Source organism: Acinonyx jubatus, chromosome A1 (assembly GCF_027475565.1).
Source record: "Acinonyx jubatus isolate Ajub_Pintada_27869175 chromosome A1, VMU_Ajub_asm_v1.0, whole genome shotgun sequence".
Taxonomy (NCBI): domain Eukaryota; kingdom Metazoa; phylum Chordata; class Mammalia; order Carnivora; family Felidae; genus Acinonyx; species Acinonyx jubatus.
In genome coordinates, this window is record NC_069380.1 from 88,278,656 (window position 1) to 88,300,440 (window position 21,785).

At 39.8% G+C, this 21,785-nt stretch overlaps 1 protein-coding gene across 1 annotated transcript; it reads left to right on the top strand.

The window, feature by feature from the left end:
- The first annotated feature begins 15,881 nt into the window (after positions 1-15,881).
- LOC106970328 (olfactory receptor 2V2) lies at positions 15,882-16,916 on the top strand. The gene has a single exon (XM_015066950.2). The coding sequence runs from the start codon at positions 15,882-15,884 to the stop codon at positions 16,827-16,829; it is 948 nt and encodes a 315-aa protein (XP_014922436.1). The 3' UTR covers positions 16,830-16,916.
- The last annotated feature ends 4,869 nt before the right edge of the window (positions 16,917-21,785 follow it).

A 21,785-nucleotide genomic window follows, 5' to 3' on the forward strand; every position in this document is an offset into this window, starting at 1 on the left:
CAAAGTTGCAGGATATAAAATCAATGCACAGAAATCAGTTGCATTCCTATATACCAACAATGAAGTGACATAAAGAGAAATCAAGGAATTGATCCTATTTACAGTTGCACAAAAAAACCATAAAATACCTAGGAGTAAATCTAACCAAAGAGGTGAAAAATCTATACACTGAAAACTATAGAAATCTTATGAAAGAAATTGAAGAAGACACAAAAAAAATGGAAAAAGATTCATTGCTCCTGGATAGGAAGAACAAATATTGTTAAAATGTCGATACTACCCAAAGCAATCTACATATTCAATGCAATTCCTATCAAAGTAACACCAGCATTCATCACAGAGCTAGAACAAATAATCCTAAATTTTGTATGGAACCAGAAAAGACCCGAATAGCCAGTGTAATATTGAATAAGACCTAAACAGGAGGCATCACAATCCCAGACTTCAAGCTATACAACAGAGCTGTAATCATCAAGACCATATGGTACTGGCACAAGAGCAGACACTCAGATCAATGGAACAGAATAGAGAATCCAGAAATGGACCCACAAACGTATGGCCACAATCTTTGACAAAGCAGGAAAGAATATCTACTGGAATAAAGACAGTCTCTTCAGCAACTGGTGCTGGGAAAACTGGACAGTGACATGCAGAAAAATGAACCTGGACCACTTTCTTACACCATACACAAAAATAAATTCAAAATGGATGAAACACCTCAATGTAAGACAGAAGCCATCAAAATCCTTGAGGAGAAAGCAGGCAAAAACTGCTTTGATTTGGGCCGCAGCAACTTCTTACTCAACATGTCTCCAGAGGCAAGGGAAACAAAAGCAAAAATAAACTACTGGGACCTCATCAAAATAAAAATCTTCTGCACAGCGAAGGAAACAATCAGCAAAACTAAAAGACAACCGACAGAATGGGAGAAGATACTCGCAAATGACATATCAGATAAAGGGTTAGTATCCAATCTATAAAGAACTTATCAAACTCAACACCCAAAAAACAAATAACCCAGTGAAGAAATGGGCAAAAGACATGAACAGACACTTCTCCAAAGAAGACATCCAGATGGTCAACCGACACATGAAAAAATGCTCAACATCACTCATTATCAGGGAAATACAAATCAAAACCACAATGAGATACCACCTTACTCCTATCAGAATGGCTAACATTAACAACTCAGGCCACAACAGATGTTGGTGAGGATGCGGAGAAAAAAGATCTCTTTTGTACTGCTGGTGGAAATGCAAGCTGGTACAGCCACTCTGGAAAACAGTATGGAGGTTCCTCAAAAAGCTAAAAATAGAAATACCCTACGACCCAGCAATTGCACTACTAGGCATTTATGCATGGGATACAAGTATGCAGTTTTGAAGGGACACATGCATCCCCATGTTGTAGCAGCACTATCAACAATAGCCAAAGTATGGAAAGAGCCCAAATGTCCACCAATGGATGAATGGATAAAGAAGATGTGGTATATATATACACAATGGAGTACTACTCGGCAATCAAAAAGAATGAAATCTTGCCATTTGCAACTACGTGGATGGAACTAGAGGGTATTATGCTAAATGAAATTAGTCAGAGAAAGACAAAAATCATATGACTTCACTCATATGAGGACTTTAAGAGACAAAACAGATGAACATAAGGGAAGGGAAACAAAAATAATATAAAAACAGGGAGGGGGAAAAAACAGAAGAGACTCATAAATATAGAGCACAAACTGAGGGTTACTAAGGGGTTGTGGGAGGGGGGAGGGGCTAAATGGGTAAGGGGTATTAAGAAATCTACTCCTGAAATCATTGTTTCACTATATGCTAACTAATTTGGATGTAATTTTTAAAAATAAAAAAATTAAATTAAAAAAAATGTGGAAACAAATGAAAACGAAAATACAACACCCAAACCCTTTGCGATGTGGCAAAGGCAGTCCTAAAAGGAAAATACATTACAATCCTGGCCTATCTGAAGAAACAAGAAAATTCCCAAACACAAAATATAACAGCACACCTAAAGGAACTAGAAGCAGAACAGCAAAGACACCCCAAACCCAGCAGAAGAAGAGAAATAATAAAGATCAGAGCAGAAATAAACAATATAGAATCCAAAAAACAGTAGAACAGATCAAACAAACCAAGAGTTGGTTTTGTGAAAAAATAAACAAAATTGATAGACCTCTAGCGAGGCTTCTCCAAAAGAAAAGAGAGAAGACCCAAATACGTAAAATCACGAACGAAAATGGATTTATTACAACCAATCCTTAGAAATACGAGCAAGTATCAGGGAATACTATGAAAAATTATATGCCAACAAAACGGAAAACCTGGAAGAAATGGACAAATTCCTAAACACCCACACACTACCAAAACTCAAATGGGAAGAAATAGGAAATTTGAACAGACCCATAACTAGTGAAGACATTGAATCAGTCATCAAAAATCTACCAAAAAATAAAAGTCCTGGATCAGATGGCTTCCCTGGGGAATTCTACCAAACATTTAAAGCAGAGATACTACCTATCCTTCTCAAGCTGTTCCAAAAAATAGAAATGGAAGGAAAACTTCTGGACTCATTTATGAAGTCAGCATTACTTTGATTCCCAAACCAGACAGAGACCCAGCAAAAAAAGAGAACTACAGGCCAATATCCCCGATGAATATGGATGCAAAAATTCTCAATAAGATACTAACAAATCAAATTCAACAGCATTTACAAAGAATTATTCACCATGATCAAGTGGGATTCACTCCTTGGCTGCAGGGCTAGTTCAATATTTGCAAATCAGTCAATGTGATACATCACATTAGTAAAAGATAGGATAAGAACCATATAATACTGTCACTAGATGCAGAAAAAGCATTTGACAAAATACAGCATCCTTTCCTAATAAAATCCCTTGAGAAAGTTGGGATGGAAGGAACATACATAAACCTCATAGAAGCCATTTATGAAAAGCCCAGAGCTACTATCATCCTCAATAGGGAAAAACTGAGAGCTTTCCCCCTGAGATCAGGAACACAGCAGGGATGTCCACCCTCACCACTGTTGTTTAACATAGGGTTGGAAGTTCTAGCATCAGCAATCAGATAACAAAAGGAAATCAAAGGCATCAAAATTGGAAAAGATGAAGTCAAGCATTCACTTTTTGCAGATAACATATTATACATGGAAATTCCAATACACTCCACCAAAAGTCTGCTAGAACTGATATGTGAATTCAGCAAAGTCGCAGGATACAAAATCAATGTACAGATATCAGTTGCATTCTTATACACTAATAAAGAAGCAACTGAAAGACAAATAAAGAAACTGATCCCATTCACAATGGCACCAAGAATCATAAAATACCTGGGAATAAACCTAACCAAAGACGTAAAAGATCTGTATGCTGAAAATTATAGAAAGCTGATGAAGGAAATTGAAGAAGATATTAAAAAATGGAAAAACATTCCGTGCTCGTGGATTGGAAAAATAAATACTATTAAAATGTCAATACTACCCAAAGCTATCTACACATTCAATGCAATCCCAATCAAAATTGCACCAGCATTCTTCTTGAAGCTAGAACAAGCAATCCGAAAATTGGTTGGAACCACAAAAGACCCTGAATAGCCAAAGGAATTTTGAAGAAGAAGACCAAAGCGGGAGGCATCACAATCCCAGACTTTAGCCTCCACTACAAAGCTGTCATCATCAAGACAGCATGGTATTGGCACAAAAACAGACATGTAGACCAATGGAATAGAATAGAAACCCCAGAACTAGACCCACACGAGTATGGCCAACTAATCTTTGACAAAGCAGGAGAGAATATCTGATGGAAAAAAGTCTCTTTAACAAATGGTGCTGGGAGAACTGGACAGCAACATGCAGAAGGATGAAACTAGACCACTTTCTCACACCATACACAAAAATAAACTCAAAATGGATAAAGGACCTGAATGTGAGACAGGAAACCATCAACCCCTAGAGGAGAAAGCAGGAAAAAACCTCTCTGACCTCACTGCAGCAATTTCTGACTGGACACATCCCCAAAAACAAGGGAATTAAAAGCAAAAATGAACTATTGGGACCTCACGAAGATAAAAAGTTTCTGCACTGCAAAGGAAACAATCAACAAAACTAAAAGGCAACCAACGGAATGGGAAAAAATATTTGCTAGTGACATATTAGACAAAGGGCTAGTATCCAAAATCTATACAGAACTCACCAAACTCCACACCTGAAAAACAAATAATCCAGTGAAGAAATGGGCAGAAGGCATGAATAGACACTCCTCTAAAGAAGACATCCGGATGGCTAACAGGCACATGAAAAGATGCTCAACGTCGCTCCTCATCAGGGAAATACAAATCAAAGCCACACTGAAATACCACCTCACGCCAGTCAGAGTGGCCAAAATGAACAAATCAGGAGACTATAGATGCTGGTGAGGATGTGGAGAAACGGGAACCCTCTTGCACTGTTGGTGGGAATGCAAACTGGTGCAGTCACTCTGGCAAACAGTGTGGAGGTTCCTCAAAAAATTAAAAATAAAACTACTCTATGACCCAGCAATAGCACTGCTAGGAATTTACCCAAGGGATACAGGAGTGCTGATGCATAGGGGCACTTGTACCCCAATGTTTATTGAAGCACTCTCAATAATAGCCAAATTATGGAAAGAGCCTAATGAAGGATAGAGAAGATGTGGTTTATATATACAATGGAATACTACTTGGCAATGAGAAAGAATGAAATCTTGCCATTTGCAGCAACGTGGATGGAACTGGAGGGTATTATGCCAAGTGAAATAAGTCAGTCAGACAAAGACAGATACCATATGGTTTCATTCATATGTGGATCTTGTAAAACTTAACAGAAGTCCATGGGGGAGGGGGAGGGGAAACGAATTTACAAACAGAGAGGGAGGGAGGCAAACCACAAGAACCTCTTAAATACAGAGAACAAACTAAGAGTTGACGGGGGATGGGGGAGAGGGGAAAGTGGGTGATGGTCAGTGAGGAGGGCGCTTGTTGGGATGAGCACTGTGTGTTGCATCGAAGCCAATTTGACAATAAATTATATTTAAAAAATAAAAATTAAAACTTGGATGAAAGACCTAAATATGAGACAGGAAACCATCAAAATCCTAGAGGAGAACACAGGCAACAACCACTTTGTCCTCAGCCAGAGAAACTTCTTACTAAACATGTCACCAGAGGCAAGGGAAACAAAAGCAAAAAGGAAATATTGGAACTTCATCAAGATAAAAAGGTTCTGCACAGTGAAGAAAACAATAAACAAAACTAAAAAGAAACTTATGGAATGGGAGAAGATATTTGCAAATGACATATCTGATAAACCATTAGTATCCAAAATCTATAAGGAACTTATAAAACTCAACACCCGAAAAACAAATAATCCAGTTAAAAAATGGGCAGAAGACACACAGCGACATTTTCCCAAAGGCATCCAAATGTCTAGTAGATGCATGAAAAGATGCTCAACGTCACTTATCATCAGGGAAATACAAATCAAAACCACAATGAGATACGATGTCACACTTGTCAGAATGGCTAAAATTAACAACACAGGAAAAAAGATATTGGCGAGGATGTGGAGAAAGAAGAACCCTTACACTGTTGATGGGAATGCAAACTGGTGCAGCTACTCTGAAAAATAGCATAGAAGCTCCTCAAAATTTAAAAAATAGTACTACCCTATAATCCAGAAATTCCACTACTAGGTGTTTACTTAAAGGATACAAAAATACAGATTTGAAGGGTTTCATGCACTCCAATGTTTATGCCAGCATTATTAACAATAGCCAAAGTATGGAAAGAGCACAAATGTCCATTATCTGATGAATGGATAAAGAAGATGGTGTGTGTGTGTGTGTGTGTGTGTGTGTGTGTGTGTGCGCGCATACATACACATAGCTACAGTGGAATATTACTCAGCCATCAAAAAGAATGAAATTTTGCCATTTACAATGACCTGGGTGGAGCTAGAGTGTATTATGCTATGTAAAATAAGTCAGTCAGAGAAAGACAATTACCATATGATTTCAATCATATGTGGAATGTAAGAAACAAAACAGATGAACATATGGGAAGTGGAAAAATGGAGAGAGAGAAATAAACTATAAAGACTCTTAACAATAGAGAACAAACTGAGGGTCTATGGAGGGAGGTGGGCAGGAGATGGGCTAAATGGGTGATGGGTATTAAGGAAGGCACTTGTCAGATGAATGTTGCGTGCTATATGTAAGTGATGAATCACTAAGTTGTACTCCTGAAACTAATATACATTATAATTAACTAGAATTTAAATAAAAAATTGAAAAATAAATACATAAATAAAAAGGCACGATTAATACAGTAAATACAAATCTAAACAGTATTAAGGAGGAAAATATGACCATCTCAAGACATACAGCAATGTCATTTAATGAAATTCAACACCTATTTGTGATCACTGATGCCAAGCTAGGAATAGTAGGAATTTTCTATTTACTTTTGGGTACATTTGAAATTAATGTACATTGAAATTAATGAATATTTAAAATTCATAATATATAAGTAATAAGCATAATATAAGATGTGCGAATAGTTTGTGCTACAAAACATGCTAAGAAAAATTAAAGAATCTGAATGGAGAGATTTACCATATTTATGGATTTGAACCCTCCATGTTGTAAGGATGTAAGTACACAAATAAGTTTGTGATTTAATTGTTTGGTGAGTAAATTGCAAACATACTGGACAATGAAAAAATTGAATAGTTCTATAACACATAAAGGCAAAGCTAGAATGACTATAAAATTTATTGTTCAACCTGGGACACACTGGAGAGGGAAAGGGGGTTCTACAGATTACACAAGGAAGACAGGCATAATAACTAGATCATAAGACTGTCCATAGCAAACTGAGAGAGCACTGAGCTTACAGAAATGTCTGAGAGTGTTTGGATGACACCTGGCTCCCATGACACTCCTGACTCATAAAGAAGAGTATTCTTCTTTCCTTCCCACTGGGTTATAAAATCCTTGGGGTCAAGGTAGTGTTCATCCCCTACTTTTGATTCAAGCATATTACCCAGTGCTCTGCATATCATGGGTTTTCTGTAGATATAGGCTGACTTCATGGGGCAACTAAAGAACACATGTGGATTGTGTGGTGCTGGGAGAGCCTACAAGGACAGTCACTAGATGTAGACCCCCATGAGTGACTGGGGGGGGGGTCACTGGGGAAGTGTGGAATGTGTCCGTGGTGGGAGATAGAAAACCAAGAAACTTGTTCCCCATTCCTGTGCCCTTGCTGCCCCATGGCCCTCCCCTGACCAGGTTTCCTTTCCTCACAGTGTACCCACTGGCCCTCTTCCCAGTTCTGTCCCCAAGGTCCCTGTTTGAGTTTCCTTAATTGTCAGCTGGGGAGCTCTTGTTCCAGGGCTGGAGTTTGTGGTCTCCCCCAGGACTCCACAACTTCACCCTCCTCAATCAGGGTTGGTATTAAGTATTGCATGGGCAGTGGGAATAGCCTGCAATCCAGGTTGAGAGCAGCCCATGTAAGGTGAATGGACATCACTAGGTAGGCATGAACATATAGTCCTGGCATAGACCCCATCTGCCTACTGCCATCTGCTGAATCCCCTTTCTTCTTCTACCCTTGGCTAAAAAGAAGCTGTTGTCTGTCTAAGATCCACCATTAGAGTTAAGGAGTTCATAGTTTGGCTGAGAGGTTGGGGGTGGGGGTGGAACTTAAGAAGAAGATCAGAGCTCCAGTGAGAGGTTCCTTCCTCTCCACTCTAACACAGTAAATGCAAATTCAGGGGAAGGGTGATATTCCTCCACAGGATAGCTGTTGAATGTGTTTTCCTCCAGGAAACCCACTCAACTGTGAGTAAGGGTCTTTTTCCTATCACCTGCTTCTCTCTTCCTTGTAGTTCTTATTACTGTTTGCAGGTCATTTCTTCATTTCTATTTGTATATCAGCATTTCTTCTTCCTCTTATTGTCTCCCTCCTTCAGGATCTTGTTTCCCTCCTTTTGCGGCAGAGGGGCAGGGGTTGAGCATATTCTTTGTAGTGTTATGTTTCTTCTCACTCTTTCTTCTAGTCCTCTTCCTTTTATATATTTCTCTCCTTTTTTTTTTTCTAAATGTCTCATTATTTTTTTTCCCTTTCCTCTTTTCTTCTCTGTAGATTCAAGGCTCAGTGATGGGTTCCTGGGTTGAATAATGATCTAAAGCTGAAAGACAAAGAATGAGTGGGGAGAGGTGCACGTGAAGGGGAGGAAGGAAAGGGCTGAAAGGAGACATGGAATCACCTTGTCCCCAAAAGAATATTATAGAGACAAGGTGACTTCTTTCTAGAGAGACAATGAAGCCACTAATTAAACAGAGAGAAATAAATTTAGAAAGCAGGAAATGAGCATGTGAGATGCTAGGATAGTTTCTTGAGTTGTTTGCACGTTACAATTATTAATTCAACAATATTTACTGAGGACATAATATATGCCAGGCACCTTTTTTGGAGCCAGTTATCCTGCCATGAGCAAAAGTGGCATCAGGAATATAAGTTCTTAAAAAAAAAGGGAAATATAGGTTCTCACTGGTAAAGCAGAGAACAAATCCAAGTGAATTAAATGTGGCATGCCTGGTGGTGTTAAGTACTCTGAGAAATATAAGGCAAAGAAGGAACAGGGAAGAAAGGATTTGAACTCCAAATGGGTTTTAAGGAAGTCCTGGTTGAGAATGTGAGGAGGATGTGAGGGAACAATGTGGACCATATCTGGAAAGAGCCTTCCATGAAGAAGGAGGAGAAAGTGCCAGGGGTCCTGAGGCTGGTGTCTGCCTGCTGTGTGAGAGGAACCCAAGCAGGGGCTGGTCGGCCATGAACTGGAGGAGTCAAGGGAATTTCAGGGATAGCCAAAAAAAAAAAAAAAAAGGAAGTATTGGTGATGACGGAAGGGCTGGCCAAAAATGTCTAGCTTTAGTCTGAGATGGGTTCATTCCAGTGCTAAGTGACAAATAGACTAACGTGGGAGCAAGGGTGAAATGGGAGGCAAGTTCACTTAGGGGTCATTGTTATGATCTAGAAAAGCAGTAACAGTGATGTGGTCAGTTGGAAGCTGGCAGGAGTAAAAAGTGGTCAGGAGTGAAAAGCCAGCAGCAGTTTCTGGTGGTTGGGATGTGAGAGGGAAGGAAAGGATTCAAGATGACCCGTGTATTATCTCCTGAGAAACTAGAGAGACCTGATATTAATTAAGTTGAGAAGTTTAAAGCAGACGTTTTTCCACTGGAGACCAAGAGCTCAGTATGGTCACTTCAGGTGGGATAAGACCATTGGGCATTCAAGTGGAAAAGCTAAGTATGCAGTGTGTACAAGAATCAGAATTCATTTGAGCCATTCAGGATAGGGAGAGAAACATCATTTGTGGCCAACATAGTATCTTAGTACTAGTTACATTTGCAGAAACCTTTCCTGGTAAGCTCCATATAAACTCTCATTGAGGCTCATAGAAAAGCAGTGGTGGACTGCTAGGAATTTACCCAAGGGATACAGGAGTGCTGATGCATAGGGGCACTTGTACCCCAATGTTTATAGCAGCACTCTCAACAATAGCCAAATTGTGGAAAGAGCCTAAATGTCCATCAACTGATGAATGGATAAAAAAAATTGTGGTTTATATACACAATGGAGTACTACGTGGCAATGAGAAAGAATGAAATATGGCCCTTTGTAGCAACATGGATGGAACTGGAGAGTGTGATGCTAAGTGAAATAAGCCATACAGAGAAATACAGCTACCATATGGTTTCACTCTTATGTGGATTCTGAGAAACTTAACAGAAACCCATGGGGGAGGGGAAGGAAAAAAAAAAGAGGTTAGAGTGGAAGAGAGCCAAAGCATAAGAGACTCTTAAAAACTGAGAACAAATTGAGGGTTGATGGGGGGTGGGAGGGAGGAGAGGGTGGGTGATGGGTATTGAGGAGGGCCCCTTTTGGGATGAGCACTGGGTGTTGGTATGGAAACCAATTTGACAATAAACTTCATATATTGAAAAAAAAAAGAAAATTGCCTTCCATTTCTGGAAAAAAAGAAAAAGAAAAGCAGTGGTGGAGGATGTGTGATTATCCTTCTGCAATAAAGGGCCTAAATGCTGGAAAAGGTCCACAGTTAGTGGTGACACAACTGTGTCTTGGACCCAGGACTCCAGATGTCCTTTATGGTTTTCCGTTTTAATTTCTGTTCATGCAAAAAAAAATTTTTTTTCTAGGAAAAGACACTGTGACGTAAGTGTGCTATAAGCATTTCTGATGAGACATAGAAGTGTGGAAATTGTCAGAGGTGACAGGGAGAGAAAGAGAGAGAGAGAGAGAGAGAGAGAGAATAATGCATGAGCTGGGTGGCTCAGTTGGTTAAGTGTCTGGCTCTCGATTTTAGTTCAGGTATGACCTCACAGTTTGTGAGCTCGACCCCCACATGGAGCTTTGCATGCTTGAGATTCTCTCTCCCTCTCTCTGTCTTCCCCTACCCTGCTTGTGTGCACGCTCTCTCTCTCTCAAAATAAATAAACTTAAAAAAAAAAAGAAAATGCATGCAGCTGAATGCCTCTACACACAGAGGGTAGGGTTGGACATCCTCAGAACAGGAGGAACTTCAGCTGTAAAGTCTGAGGGACCTTATTTGTTCTGCTGGTTGGGTGATCCTACATCTAATATGACCAAGATAGTATTTACAAGCTGTAGAAACAGCAATTTACTCCTATAGAACAACCATGGACACACATACACTACAACAGGGAATTTTTGGTGTCCTTAGGCATGAGTCAGGGTGTGCTCCCCTATGTAGGGACAAGCTCACACAGTCAATATCCCTGGCTATAGATCTGGGCAAGCCTATCATAGCGTAGGAAATCACCCTACCTTCACACAGAGAGACTGTCTTGTGAGGTCTCTGCATTTTCTCTTTGCAGGCAGATAAAGTAGAAATGAATACACCCTTCACAAATGTATCCTAGATACTACTATCATGCATTTGTGAGGAACACCTTTGTAATTTGTAAATACCTGAAAATATTTCTTTCTTTCTTTTTTCCTGACAGTATTTATTAGGTTATCACTCACTGTTCCTTACAAGAAAGAATTCAGCCATGAATTCTGTTCTGTTGTCAAGAACAACAGCTTCTTCAATGAGAGGCCCAGGATTTCTGTTCTCAGAACTTGGAGGTTGCAGCAGCATGTCACTTAATTGGGTTATTTTATTAAGTCAGCACACATGTTTCTATATATAGAAACATGGGAGGCTTTGCAGAGAAGTTCTCAGTGACACTTGGTGAAGATCTGAAGTGAGGGTGAGCCATGAAGATAGCTGGAGGAAGAACACTCCATGAAGAGGGAAGGATAAAGGTCCTAAGGTAGAAGTGTGTCTAGCTTGATCCAGGAAAGAATAAAGAGTTTCTTATAGCAGAAACATTTAGAGTAAGAGTAGAGGGTTGGGACCCAGCTTGAAGCATTGGGTGTGAGAAGGGTATCCATGAGGGTGGGTCATATAGGGCTTGGGGGCCTTGCAAGGGTTTGGCCTAGTTCTGGGTGTGTTGGGAGCCAATGGCGTATCTTGAGCCCAAGAGTGACATCATATGACTTGAGATTCCAGATGCTGGGACCAGATGCTTAACTCTCCAGATGCTGGGTAGAGAAGCAGGGACACCAGTTGGGAGTATGCCATGAACCATAAATGCAACCCAAGGAGCACATCTCAGGCCAAACAAATGTGGTGCAGGAAACCAGAGGGGAAAGGATAACCTGGCATGAGGGTCAGTTGGGACCCCTTAAATGGCAGAAGTAGGTTTGAGCTGAGTCCTGAAAGACAACAACATTTGATGACAAGAGGAGTATGAAGAAAGGTAAGCCAGGTCAATGCAACAGTGTGAGCAAAACCAAAAGGGCAAACAGAAGTCATAGTTGGCAATCTGTAGTTGTCTGTTGAGGTGGAATGTAGGAATTATTTAGAAGGGGTTGGGGATGAAAAGCTGGAAACAGAGAGCAGGATCATGCCTGGACTTCAATAGGTTAGAGGTGGAGCTCTGCTCACAGTCTTGAGCAGTGGCTTGGTCCACAGAGAGGTACTCTGGAAGGTGCCTACACTTGTGAGGCACCAGAAGGTGCTTAGATCAGGGTCATTGCATGAATGCTGGCAAAATGAAGATGCGTTGAATACAGTGGTGACACAAGGGAAGAAAATAGAGTTAGTTGTAAAAAGCAAGACTCTCCATTAAGGACAAATCAACAGGACCAGGAGAAAGTTGGATTTGAGGCACATGTATTCAGCATGGATCGTTTTTAGCTTGAATGATTGGGACAGTAAAATATCATATTAAAGAAATATAATGAAAATAATAGATATTACTTTTCTAACACATGAAAGTGAAAATTAATGTTTAGTTTTTTTTTTATTTGAAGTGTGAGAAAGAAATGTGATGGTATAAGTTCTGCAGAGAATTGGAAGTTTGAGGCAGTAGTTGGGGCTTGGGAGGGGTGTCTGCAATCTAACGATTTTGGTGTCATTTGGAGAGACAGCTAAGTCAATGGATTTTCATTCTCCTCTCCTTAAGCCTTATGGTAATCACTCCCAAGTCTTTCCTTGAGTTTCACAAGGTCAGAAATATAATTATAATTTTCATCTGGCTTCAGGAATTTCATTTAAATTAATCAATTCATAAGGCAAGCACTTAACATGATCAGGTATTCATCGTGATAAGTGTTATATCTTATAAGAAACCACAACAGTCATTTAGCAAAAGGATTTCCAAGTTTTAAGAGTCTAGATTATGGATCAGAAGGCTGTGCAGTGATCCAAGAATTACATAAAGGAAACTGGAAGTTCTTAACTGAGAATTTCTCTAAGATAAGGTAGCTTGCCCTCTAAAAATAGTTTTTGCCCAGAAACAACCTGATGTGGTAAGTATCAGAACTTTGGTTCCAAAAGCCTCTTCTCAAGTCTTGGTCATTTATTTACCAACCATGTAACCTTGGGCACTCCAGCCAACTCTAGAGAGCCTCATTTTCCTCATCTGTAGAAAAGGGTCTATTTAATAATCAATCTCACTGTAACTTTGCTGCAGGATCTTACCATGAGGCCAAATAAAAAAATGGTTGGGAGTACTGTGGTATGAGTTGAATTTATATTTATATTTATATTGTGGTATGAGTTGAATTTATATTTACTGACTGTGGATTTCCTGTCACTAGAACCAGAAAGGGAGCCCTGTCACTTCTCAGCAGATGAGAGATGGACTGACAAACTGAACATGTTTGATTCATTGTTTCTAAGCAACTTGCAAATCACCACCTTTCCTTTTTTTCACCATCTTTCTGATATGACAAGATCACTTTATAAAATAGTGAAAGTCCAGTTTATTTATATCAATAATCAGGATTTGAGATGAAATATGAAAGGATGTGGTAGACAGCCTCTAAGATGGTCCCATTGGTCCTCTTTCCTGGTTTTTGTGCCCTTGTGCTCTCCTCCCAGTGAGTGTGGGCTGGATTCAGTGATTCACTTCTAAATAATAGAATTCAGTTGAATTTATAGAATGTCACTTCCAGTATTAGGTTGTAAGACTGGCTTCTATCTAGGGTGGTTTTTGCTCTCACTCTCTCCAGGATCACTTGCCTTGGGAGAAGTAAGCTGCCATGCTGTGAGGCAGTCTCATGAAGAGGGAGCAAGGCCTGCAAACAGCCACATGAATGATCTTGAAAGTGGAACCTCATCAGTCCAGCCCTGAGAGGACTGCAGCTTGTTTGACAGCTTCACAGTAACCCTCTGAGAGACCTTATGCCAGAGACACTCAGTTAAGCTTCATCCACATTCCTGACCCATAGAAACTGTAAGATGATAAATGATTGTCATTTTATTTCAAATGCTAAATTTTGGAGCTATTTGTTGCATAGCTAATGGCTAATTGCATTAGCTAACATATAGTTAATGCAAATTTAAGGAAAAAGACTGCACTGCTGTGTCACTTGCAGAACCATGAACATTCCAGATAGGGCAGCACTGAATGGATAGGGGACAGGTGAAATTAGAAAGAGGCTGATGACACTCTAGAAAACAGTGTGGAGGTTCCTCAAAAAATTAACAATAGATCTACCCTATGACCCAGCAATAGCACTGCTAGGAATTTATCCAAGGGATACAGGAGTACTGATGCATAGGAGCAGTTTTATCACAATGTTTATAGCAGCACTTTCAACAATAGACAAATTATGGAAACAGCCTAAATATCCACCAACTGATGAATGGATAAAGAAATTGTGGTTTATATACACAATGCAATACTACATGGCAATGAAAAAGAATGAAATATGGCCTTTTGTAGCAACGTGGATGGAACTGTTATGCTAAGTGAAATAAGCCATACAGAGAAAGACAGATACCAAATGTTTTCACTCTTATGTGGATCCTGAGAAACTTAACAGAAGACCATGGGGGAGGGGGAGGGAAAAAAGTTAGAGAGGGAGAGAGCCAAACCATGAGAGACTCCTAAAAACTGAGAATAAACTGAGGGTTGATGGGGTGGGAGGGAGGGAGGGTGGGTGATGGGCATTGAGGAGGGCACCTGTTGGGATGAGCACTGGGTGTTGTATGGAAACAAATGTGACAATAAATTTTATATTAAAAAACAAAGAAAAGAAAGAGGCTGATGAGAGAGAGAACAAGGAGAAGCCTAAAAACTGGAAGTGTTTTTGAGGGAAAAGACAAGGTTCAACTGGGTGAGAGAGTGAGGACAACAATAAAAGAAAGAGTTGTGTCAGAATAGTATGATGTTTTCCATTTAATTACTTATAATCATTTATTATTTTATTTTCCTTGGATTGTGACTATACTCAAGGGAGTTTTAATATGCATAGCTTTTATTTCTTAACTTGGCTTTTGTTCATGTAAAATTGGGTCATGTTTCCTTATTATGCTCCTTAGTAAGATATTTAGGGGAAAAAATATTGACCAAAGATCAAGAGAAATCCATTTTAATTGACATTCTCCAATAACTTAATTGGAATTTTTATAAGGCCATGAGTAAAAGCCATGTCCAAGGTATTAGTTAGAAATATCTTGTAAAGAAGGCTCTTTGATGTCTACTAAAGATAACTTAGGTAAGTAGATATTACCTGTTTATCAGTCAACTTTTACTGAAACCGAATCCTGGGATTATTTTAAAAATCTCAGCATAACTGAATACCTCACTGTTCTTAATAGATTTGGACACCAAACTGTTGCTTTTCCACATTGGCCTCATGACTTTCCTGTCACCCCCAAAATAATTGGCAATAATGGCATCTAATTATAACTCTTCCTTCTCATGTGAGGCATGAAAGATACTTCCTTTATCAATATTATAAATATACCAGATTGGCTAGACTGATAACACTCTCAGAACATAAAAAAAAAGATATACAGGTTAAAGAGCAGCTCAAGCTTCATACAATTCCTTTTCCATTGTGCATATAAATGGTCTTTTGGACTGAGATGTACAGTCCTGCTTGAGATAGTTTACCAAGTCTGTGTGATATCATAAAAGATTCAGTATCATATGATAAAGCCAAGATTTTGCTTGCAGAAATGATAAATTCTTCCTAGTAAAGATATACACAAATACAGATACTTGGTCCATGCTATAAACTAGGATGACTTTTATTGCTGTTAGATGGAAATATGAAGGAGTGTCCTTCCTATGTCTCAAAGCTTATGTTGTTAAAGTTTCATGAGTTACAAACAAAACATGTGGTTGAAGGTGTAGAATGCAGAGGTAATATAGAAATATCAGTCAATCCAATATTTTTTGTCCACACTGTTAGGTGACCAGAAACATCAACTAAACCATGGAGATATGGTTGAATCAATCATCCACAGATGACTTCATCCTCTTGGGCATTTTTTCTCACAGTCCAACTGACCTTGTCCTCTTCTCTGTTGTTATGATGGTCTTCACAGTGGCCCTCTGTGGTAATGTCCTCCTCCTCTTCCTCATCTATGGAGATCCTCAACTTCACACACCCATGTACTTCTTCCTCAGTCAACTCTCTCTCATGGACCTCATATTGGTCTGTACCAATGTGCCGAAGATGGTGGTCAATTTCCTGACTGGCAGGAAGTCCATCTCCTTTGTGGGTTGTGGCATACAAATTGGCCTCTTTGTGTGTCTTGTGGGATCTGAAGGGTTCTTGCTGGGATTCATGGCTTATGACCGCTATGTAGCCATTAGCCACCCACTTCACTATCCTGTCCTCATGAGTCAGAGGGTCTGTCTTCAAATTGTTGGGAGCTCCTGGGCCTTTGGGATAATAGATGGTGCGATACAGATGGTGGTAGTAATGACTTTCCCATACTGTGGCTTGAGAGAAGTGAACCACTTCTTTTGTGAGATGCTTTCCTTGTTGAAACTAGCCTGTATAGACACATCCATTTTTGAGAACGTGGTATATGCTTGCTGTGTCTTCATGCTGTTTCTTCCCTTCTCAATCACCGTGGCCTCCTATGCTTTCATCCTGAGGGCTCTGCTCCTCATGCGCTCTGCTCAGGCAGGCAAGAAGGCTCTGGCCACCTGTTCCTCTCACCTAACAGCTGTCTCCCTCTTCTACGGGGCAGCCATGTTCATCTACCTGAGGCCTCGGCGCTACCGGATGCCTAGTCATGACAAGGTGGTCTCTATTTTCTACACAGTTCTTACTCCTATGCTCAACCCCCTCATTTATAGCTTGAGAAATCGCGATGTGATGAGGGCCCTAAGGAAGGGGCTGGACCATTGCAGGATTAGCAGCCAGCACTGAACACAACACAGGGCATCCTGTGTCTGGCAGTGTCATCTCCTTTTTCTGTAAATTCGGGTAAATAATCTTTGTGTGAGGATCTGTTTCCTCATTAATAGTGATGATCAGGGTCACCTAGATGGCTCAGTTGGTTAAGTGTCCAACTGTTGATTATCAGCTCAGGTCATGATCTCACTAGTTCATGAGATCAAGCCCCACCTCCAGCTCTGTGCTTGAGATTCTCTCTCTGCCCTCAACTGTGCTATCTCTCTCTCTCTCTCTCTCTCTCTCTCTCTCTCTCTCTCTCAAAATAAATAAATGAACATTAAAAATGTTTAATAAAATGAAATAAAAATGGTGATGATCATAACACCTGAAGGCTTGGGGATGTCTTTTTAAACCCTAAACCCTCTCTATGTCAGTGGAAAACCAGCTTTTTTTTTAACCCAATATTTTGTGAGTTATTTCACTTTTAAAATACATTACACTGGAATAAAGGACTTTGTAAATTCAATCACTGTGCAGAAGTAAGTCATTGGAATCATTAGCACTTATTATTTAAAACTGGAATTTTTCTCTATCAGAGGCTGCCCTGAGCTTAATTTCTTAACTCTTATTGCTAATCTCTACCATTGAATTCAGAACCTACTATATGCCAGGCAACATACTATGTTCCATATGTGTATATATAGATACCATTTGTCTCTGATTTATATAAGGTCTCACACTAGTGTCTTAGATGAAAAACAAGCTTATAAAATTCTCTTTAGAGAGTGCTCCCCCTTGACGTCTGGAACTGGGAAACTTTTTTTAACATATAAGTGGGGTTTTTTGGCTTTTTAAGTTTTTAATTCCAGTTAGTTCATGTGCAGTGTTACATTAGTTTCAGGTGTACAATATAGTAATTCAACACTTCCATACATTACCCTGTGCTCATCACAAGTGCACTCCTTAATCCCCATCATCTATTTCATCCACCACCACCACCACCCCCGTAACTATCAGCTTGTTCCCTATAGTTAAGAGTGTTTCTTGATTTCTCTAAGAGTCTGTTTCTTGATTTGTTTTTTCTTTTGCTTGTTTGTTTAATTTCCTAAATTCCACATATGAGTGAAATCATATATTTGTCTTTTTCTGACTGACTTATTTCACTTAGCTTTATATTCTCTAGCTCCATTAATGTCATTGCAAATGGCAAGATGTCTTTCTTTTTTATGGCTGAATAGAATTTCATTTATATATACCACATCTTTATCCATTCCTCTATCGATGGACATTTGGGCTGCTTCTATATCTCGGCTATTGTAGGTATGCTAATATAAACATTGGGGGGCATGTATCCCTTTGAATTAGTATTTTTGTATTTTTTGGGCAGGTACCTAGTGCTGCAGTTGCTCAATCATAAGGTAATTCTACTTTTAACTTATTTTTCAATGAATTTATTGTCAAATTAGCTAATATACAGAGTATACAGTGTGCTCTTGGCCTCAGGAGTAGATGCTCATGATTCATCACTTACGTACAACACCCAGTGCTCATGCTAACAAGTGCTCTCCTCAACTTTTTGAGGAACCTCCTTACTGTTTTCCAGAATGATTGCACCAATTTGTATTCCCACCAATGGTGCAAGAGTATTCCTTTATCTCCACATCCTCGCCAACACCTGTTGTTTCTTGTATTGGTGATTTTAGCCATTCTGATAGATGTGAGATAATATCACATTATAATTTTGATTTGCATTTCCCATTGGTAAGTGATGATGAACATAATTTCATGTGTCTGTTTGCCATCTGTATGTCTTCTTTGGAGAAATGTCCGTTCGTGTCTTCTGCTCATTTTTTAATAGATTATTTTTGTGACCAGGATCTCTACACAGATTTATTGAAGTCTTTATATTCTTTAAAGAATAAAGTGCAAAGTCTTTGGGATTCTTGGGGAAAGGGGTAAAGACTCACTTATTGTCTGGCACATAAGAAATATACAGGAAATTGGGGCGCCTGGGTGGCGCAGTCGGTTAAGCATCCGACTTCAGCCAGGTCACGATCTCGCGGTCCATGAGTTCGAGCCCCGCGTCAGGCTCTGGGCTGATGGCTCAGAGCCTGGAGCCTGTTTCCGGTTCTGTATCTCCCTCTCTCTCTGCCCCTCCCCCGTTCATGCTCTGTCTCTCTCTGTCCCAAAAAAAAATAAATAAACGTTGAAAAAAAAATTAAAAAAAAAAAGAAATATACAGGAAAGTGCTCTCTATGTAATCCTCCAGCAAAATTAGCCACTTTTTATCACTTCAGTTTCTGTAACTGGAAAACTCAGTACACTGTTTTCCCATGGGAAGTTATGTTTGGAATATAAATGCCAGAATTTTATTTTTATTTGAAAATATATTTTCAAATATCTATATTTAAGTTATAGGTGTTATTTTTATCCATCCATTTAAACTCTGTACAGCTTATGTACACATTTGTAATAAAACTATCTTTTTCTGGGAAAAAATATTCTTTGTTGCATGCAGGGAAAAAAAGAGAGGACTGTTTGGGTTCTGGAAGTTGGACTAAACCACAGGAAGTCATTTGCTCAGTTTTCAGGCTTGAAGAGAATGGAGGGCAGCAACTCTAATAGTAACTACAATTCTTAGGACCTACCATGGGGAGGCAACTTTAGATTGTCTATTCACTTTAATTTCACTACAAACATTTTGTGAACACTATTATATGCCTCTTACAGGCAAGGACACTTGGGCTCAGACAATTTAAGTCCCTTACCTTACCCTCATTCCTCAGTTCTCTCCACCTCTCCCTGAGACAGAGTCTGTTTGTTGGAGCACCTGAGATCCGCAGAGTACTTTGCAGGAGGTTCCCTTCCCTTGGAATTTAATTGCCAGACATTGGCGACAGAGATGTGACAGAGGAGAGGTCTCCAAGGATTTGTGAAAATACGAGCAACTTTCCTTAATCTCAGCAGAGTGAAGAACAGTGGGTGCAAATAGGCATGTCAGGGAATAAAACCTCTCAGCTGGGCACTGGACCTGGCTCAGTGAGTGTTTCTTCCACCAGTGAGGCTCAGTTTCCTCATTGCTCATTCCTCAATCTTAGCATTTCTTCAAAACCTTTACACAGCCTTTGTGAGAAGCATTATTTCCTGCTTGTGGAAATATTTGCAGTGCCCAAAATACCTCAGTTAACACCCTTTTTCATGGGATATGAGGAGATTCTGGAGTATTCACCACACAAGACTTTTCTCTTGGAAATTTCTCTTCTCTCCCTTTCTTAGGTCCCTCCTGTTTCAGTCCCATTTCCTTCAAGAATATGGAGGTGCACTGGCTTTCCTTCACTGACACCCTGTTGCAGACCTACCTGACTAATCAGAGCAGCCCTCGCTTGGTGAATTCTGCTCTCCAAGGGCATATGGCTCTAGATGGGACCTGCCCTCCTGACTCCCCAGCTCTTCCTGGTGCCATTGATTAGGATGTTTTCATTAAGGGCCTTCCTTTCTATTTTTTTGTATGAACATTTTATTTTATTTTATTTTTTAATATGAAATTTATTGTCAAATTGGTTTCCATACAACACCCATCGATCATCCCAACAGGTGCCCTCCTCAATACCCGTCACCCACCCTCCCCTCCCTCCCACCCCCCATCAACCCTCAGTTTGTTCTCAGTTTTTATTTTTTTAATATGAATTTATTGTCAAATTGGTTTCCATACAACACCCAGTGCAGATCCCAAAAGGTACCCTCCTCAATACCCATCACCCACCCTACCCTCCCTCCCACCCCCCATCAACCCTCAGTTTATTCTCAGTTTTTAGGAGTCTCTCATGGTTTGGCTCTCTCCCTCTCTAACCTTTTTTTTCCTTCTCCTCCCCCATGGTCTTCTGTTAAGTGTTTCAGGATCCACATAAGAGTGAAAAGATTTGGTATCTGTCTTTCTCTGTATGGCTTATTTCACTTAGCATAACACTCTCCAGTTCCATCCATGTTTCTACAAAAGGCCATATTTCATTCTTTCTCATTGCCATGTAGTATTCCATTGTGTATATAAACCACAATTTCTTTATCCATTCATCAGTTGATGGACATTTAGGCTCTTTCCATAATTTGCCTATTGTTGAAAGTGCTGTTATAAACATTGGGGTACAAGTGCCCCTATGCATCAGCACTCCTGTATCCCTTGGGTAAATTCTTAGCAGTGCTATTGCTGGGTCATAGAGTAGTTTTATTTTTAATTTTTTGAGGAACCTCCACACTGTTTGCCAGAGTGACTGCACCAGTTTGCATTCCCACCAACAGTGCAAGAGGGTTCCCGTTTCTCCACATCCTCTCCAGCATCTATAGTCTCCTGATTTGTTCATTTTGGCCACTCTGACTGGCATGAGGTGGTATCTCAGTGTGGTTTTGATTTGTATTTCCCTGATGAGGAGCGACGTTGAGCATCTTTTCATGTGCCTGTTGGCCATCCGGATGTCTTCTTTAGAGGACTGTCTATTCATGTCTTCTGCCCATTTCTTCACTGGATTATTTGTTTTTTGGGTGTGGAGTTTGGTGAGTTCTGTATAGATTTTGGATACTAGCCCTTTGTCTCGTACGTCATTTGCAAATATCTTTTCCCATTCTGTCGGTTGCCTTTTAGTTTTGTTGATTGTTTCCTTTGCAGTGCAGAAACTTTTTATCTTCGTGAGGTCCCAATAGTTCATTTTTGCTTTTAATTCCCTTGCCTTTGGGGATATGTCAAGTAAGAAATTGCTGCGGCTGAAGTCAGAGAGGTTTTTTCCTGCTTTCCCCTCTAGGGTTTTGATGGTTTCCTGTCTCACATTCAGGTCCTTTATCCATTTTGAGTTTATTTTTGTGTATGGTGTAAGAAAGTGGTCTAGTTTCATTCTTTTGCGTGTTGCTGTCCAGTTCTCCCAGCACCATTTGTTAAAGAGACTATCTTTTTTCTATTGGATATTCTTTCCTTCTTTGTCAAACATTAGTTGGCCATAC